General features: G+C 39.9%; 1 protein-coding gene across 1 annotated transcript; it reads right to left on the bottom strand.

The window, feature by feature from the left end:
- Window positions 1-2,226: 2,226 nt before the first annotated feature.
- Window positions 2,227-4,230, bottom strand: LOC104606576 (uncharacterized). Its single transcript, XM_010271854.3, has 2 exons — window positions 2,697-4,230; window positions 2,227-2,586 (listed from the first exon to the last, which is right to left on the bottom strand). Exons 1-2 carry the CDS (start codon window positions 4,029-4,031, stop codon window positions 2,497-2,499), a joined length of 1,425 nt encoding a protein of 474 aa, XP_010270156.1. The 5' UTR covers window positions 4,032-4,230; the 3' UTR covers window positions 2,227-2,496.
- Window positions 4,231-5,512: the final 1,282 nt, after the last annotated feature.

Here is a 5,512-nt window from a genome sequence, read left to right as displayed (position 1 = left end):
TGAAGAAGGGTTTCCCATATTTGTCTTCTATGTTCACGTTGTGGATGACAATAGAAAAAAAAAACAAGAAACTAAGATGACACTAGAGGTAGATCCTCAACTCTTAATTTGATAATATGGGAGTTTTGGAAGAGTATGGAGAGAGAGATATTTTGATCCCAAAAGCAGAGAAGACCACCTAATTGCCAACAACCTCTACCAAACAATGATTCATGAGAGGGAACTTCTTACAGAATTTCAATGCATTTTCCTTTGACATCCGAGTTTCAGATATAAACATGAAGTCCAATTTATGTCTGCGATTGAGGAATTTTAAATGTCTCTGCATTTGATGGTTGTTTAAACCTTTCACATTCCATGAAAGTATTTTCATATTTGTAGTATCTCCAAATATAAGTGCAAACCATATAAATGTATATTTTATGGAGAGAATGATTACTTGAGTGCCCAAGTTAAATAGCTGCCACTTGTATTAAGAAATGTATGGCCTGTAAGTAATTAAGAAACCAATGCTATCGGCTCAAGAAAACCGTGGGCTAGTATTTTATAGGTGGAAGCAAGTGTAACTGCCACGTATTGTGATGGACCTATGATCCCCACTTGTTGTGAGGGAGTGTTGCATGTTGGAGACGTGGAGAGTTATAAGAAATGAGATAGGATATTGTTCATCTTCCAAGTTATTAGCCTGGTTGACTCACTTCTACCTGTTGCCTGAAAACCTGAAGCCTATGATGCCTTCCATCAAGGATTCCCTCTAAAACAGATTGTTGAACGTGAATAGATGCCACCAGATTTCCTAGTTGTCTATGTCTCCTTTATGTGATAGCAGGATTTGAAGAGAAATAAAAGTATTGAAATGAGAACTAACCCTGACATAGAAAAAAAAAAGCTTAAAATCGAGCGAGATAAATACAGTCTTAAGGCCGAAGAAACTTGACTATAGGCTTGGCGCCAATGAATTACTACAGGTTTGATGTCGATGTGGACTCAGACTTTGAACATGCAAGAAATAGGCTTGATGCCGATTGTTCTCAGGATCGAAATTAAAGTTGAAGTCGTCCGCTATCTTCTACGATGGTTGAGACTTGAGAGCCTCATTTTGGATTCATTTTCTTTCTCTACCAATAGCCATGTATTCACTCCTATGACTAGTACACTTAGCTGTCTTACCTCTACGACTTGAGTTAGGCCTACTCAAAATGCACCCCCTAAGCCCTAACTCCTTTTGCCTCAATTTCTTTTAACAAAAATCATTACATCGCACGGGTTCCACTAATAAATTATAAAACAATAACATTATTATTACTTGTTAAGCCCTAAATAGTCAATACTTGAACGCCAATAAGATAATATAATAATTTATATTGATCGATTCAAAACATAATGGCAACGCAACACCACTCCATCAAACACCCCTGATATCACTGCTTTCAAAACCAGACTGGACCGGACGGTCGGACAGAAAAATCGGGAACCAGTCACCTGATTTATTCTGTTTTCCTCCAAAACCGTTTTTTCCCTAAAGCTGTTGATTTTGATCAACAAACCGCTGAACCGACTGATTAACTGTTCAAACTTTCGAATGGTTTTAACCGTTTTCCAATTTTTAAAATTTTTTTTGTCAGAACGGGTTAGTCGTTCCGATCGAACGGTTGGACCGTTTGAACCAATAACTGGACCCCTAACCGATTCGTTTTTCAAAACCATGCCTGAGTAAAATAATCTTGGAGAAATCGGGGCGCAACGCTTTTTGGGTAAACAAACAAAAGCATCTTTTTTTTAAGTAAAATCTTTGGGTGAAGTTAGAGCCTGGAAGAGCAGTCATGGAGTTCTTTCTTTTTCTTTGTCAAAATGAGATAAGTAAAGTCTAGAAAAGAATATAAAAGGTAGCTATCGTAGGATTGTAGGAATTTATTGGAGAGGGACCCAGAAAGCTGGTCTCAAATAATCCAATAAGATGCTCGTCTATTGCGAAGACAATGAGACAAGTGTTTATTTCTAAGCCCTCCAACATCCTTCAATCTTCATTTTTCATTTTTCATTTTTCAATGATGTTGAGTACTGACTATTGAATTGTAACTTTTAAACAATGTATTGTCGCCGACTGGAACTTGGAGAAGAAAATAAAACAGGATTTTTGGAATTTTGGTTGCCCACCTTGACCAATGTCATAAACGCTTACAAAGCTAGTGAGACCTCATAAATGCTAACAGATCAAGAGCAAGATTAGTAAATCAGATATTATATTATATTATATTACAAACGTAGTTCAGTTTAAGCACTGTTTCTCTTTTTTCCTGAACAGAATTTGGACTAGTCAATTTCAAACAACATCCAAATCCCCGTAACTAATGTTAGTTTTTCTCTACCTCCATTGTTGCTTCTCTTTTCAACCTGCAGCTCTCGCAGCACACACTGTACAAAACTACAAACCCATTAAACCCACTTAGCTATATACATGCAGATGCAGTCAACAGAAACTCACTAGAGGTAATACTAAAACAGCATCTCTACAGGGAGTCTGTGTGGACTCGAAGACGAAGCTTCTTGCCTGAGCTCTCTCAGGTATCCAAGCAGCGTCTCAGCCTGTCAAAAACAACCATTTAGATTTATTAGTTCTAAATTCAAGCACTTGTCTAGTTTGTACTGTTCGAGTAATATCTAATGATAATGGGCGATTCGCGTTATAAACGAACCTTCTGTTTGGCTCGAGCTGTTCCCGTCTGAGAGAGCGCAACAATCGGAGGGATTCCACCTTCCCTCACCAGCAACCCTCTGTTGCGCATATTGTCAGCACAGAGTTGCAGAAGCGTCAATACAGCAAACTCCTTTCCTTTCATTGACCCGTCTTCGATTGCTTCCACTAGAACCACAATCCCTCCTTCTTTCACAATTGCTTCTATTCCCTCTGGAATTGCAGCTAAGCTGTTCAGAACCACCATCGCCTTCTCCGCCAAACCGCTCCCCTGCTCCGGAATCAAGACCACTAGTGGTTTCACGGCTCCCGCGCTAACGGCCCTCTCTTTGTTCTGTTTCATCGAGCAAAGCTTGTAGAGCGTTGTAAGCGCGTCTTTCTTCCCTCGGTTCGATCCATTCAGGAGCAAAGAAACCAATGGCGGGATGGCGCCGCACGCACCGATAGAGATCTTGTTGTCTTCTATGAATGAGAGACTAAGCAAAGCACAAGCAGCGTTCTGCTTCGACACCTCTGTACCGGTTTTCAGAACGTAAACAAGAGGCTTTATAGCTCCTGCTTTTGTGATGGGGACCTTGTTCCCCTCATGCAGAGAGAGGTTTAATAGAGCGGTTACCGCGTGTTCTTGAGTCCAGGGATCGCCACAACGAAGCAGGGGAATCAATGCTGGGATAGCGCCGGATTCACCAATTAATGCTCGATTTTCAGATCTATACTTTGCCAAGAGACGTAATTTTGCTCCAGCCGAGCGTTTTATCGTAATCGACGAGGATTGAAGACCGTCCACGCAGATTCTCACCACTGGTTTGAGATTTTCCGGGGAAGTGTTGTCAAATATATCTGACGAGAGGTTCTCTCGTTGCAGGAATCCTAACCACGGTTCGTTCTCGAGATCCGAGTCTTCACAGTTGTGCTGCTCTGCTGATGACGGAAGCGAAGCTAACCTCTGCAGCTCTCCTGAGATGTCGCTACTGCAAGCCGAAAAATCGCTAATAGCTTGGGAAATTTCGAGCAAATCAAAATCCGAAAACGAGGACTTAATTGGTTCGTTGCTCTCCATGGCAAGCTCTCTAAGCCTGAAATCGATAACGGATTCCGTTAAGGTTTCCGAGACTCGGGAGGAATTTCCATCGACCGGACCCGGACACGAGCAGGTATCTTCTTTTTGGAAGAGATTCGAGCGAATGGTTCGCATGGATCTACCTAAAGGCCTTTGAACCTTAGCTGAAGACAAAGAAGAAGCAGAAGAAGAAGAAGAAGAAGAAGAAGAAGAAGAAGAATAGCGAGACTGCGTTGAAGGAAGCTGGTTGGAGTAAGATTCTCCAAGCGGGACCATGGCGGAAGAGGTGTCGTCTCAATCAGAAATTCCGGATTATCACGCATGCAGAACTGCAGAAGAAAGACTTCCAGGCATGGGAGATGAGTTTTCAAGATTAGTTGTTCATGGTTTTTTATGGTTAATGCGAGAGATGCTCTATAATGGTGGTTTCTGTAAAAAGGAAGATCAAGCTCTGGAAGAGAGGAGTTGATCGAGTGAGGGGAGTCGCTGATTGACTTGATTTTATTAATAATCTTGATTCTTGTTCGCTCGGACGGAAGAGAACGTGGGCCTACTGGGCTTCCAACTTGTCAGTTGAGGCCTGGCCTATGGGCTATATAGACCTATAGGGCTAAAGCTATAGTGTTGTATTAAATGAAATTACGAAAATGTCATCGATTAAAGATTCTCATCTCTGCGAAGTTTACGGTTTATGGTAAGGGTACAAGGAGTCCTGGTTTAATTCAGAAAAGGTAAACGCGGTTCAGGTGACAAAAACAGTACGATCTTGATTATTGACTAGGGCGCGAATCACATGGTCCCTGGTAAAAAGTGAGCCTCCCTCGATCATACGCCGTTGGATTTAAAATTGGCCTTTAAAATTCGTAACCCAGAGTACAAGAGGACGCATACTTTTTTCCGTGAGTCAAAACAAAATGAGTGAAAACTGAAAAGACGCAGACGCTCCTACGGTCCTTCCTCTTCGATTTTCTGTCCTTATTGGACGGTGGATAATACCACCACGTGGACCATATTATAGACTTGACATGATAATATCAATTACGTAGACGTGTTTTCCTTTCCACCGGCAAGGAGGAATAAAAAAGAAAATGTTTATAACTATGGATGGAGATTTGAACTGCATAATTAATAATTTTTTGGTATTTTATAATTAATAATTTATTGGTAATTATAAATAATAATTTAATAATTGAAGAAGAAGGAAAAATATTTTTGGAAGATGATTAAATTCGCATTTTGTGGTCAATTTTGATAAAGAAAATGGTGGGTAAGACGTTGGTGGGTTGGCTGGTGGCAGCCTAGCGGCTGTGACGTAGAAGATTTTAAGGTTGTCCAAAATCTAAATAAATAAATAAAATATGTTCTTTTGGGGGTAGGAATCTCTTCTAAGGAAAATCCGTCTTCTTTTATAAATAAATGATTTTGTTGAATAATTTGTACATGACGCCATTTAAGTTGAATTTTGAAAAATTAAATTTGAACTTTTTGTTTTAAATGAAATTATTAATGCAGTTGGATTATGGAATGAAAAATCTGAAGGATTAGATTAGACGTAGACGGCCAACCACTTTGGATATCAAGCGGAAGTGAAGATTAGATATCTATTGGTCATTGATTGCCCCTCTTCTGATGATGGATTGGACCGGGCAATAAATATCGTGGTATACCAAACTTTTTTATTATATAATATATATATTAAACAAATTAATATATAGATATGGACCATATGGTTGGTTTTTCCTCAGTCCCCACAATTC

Source organism: Nelumbo nucifera, chromosome 1 (assembly GCF_055504915.1).
Source record: "Nelumbo nucifera cultivar China Antique chromosome 1, China Antique-T2T, whole genome shotgun sequence".
Classification (NCBI taxonomy): domain Eukaryota; kingdom Viridiplantae; phylum Streptophyta; class Magnoliopsida; order Proteales; family Nelumbonaceae; genus Nelumbo; species Nelumbo nucifera.
The sequence above is the reverse complement of the archived record's forward strand: the minus strand, read 5'-3'. Positions and strand labels throughout refer to the sequence as shown.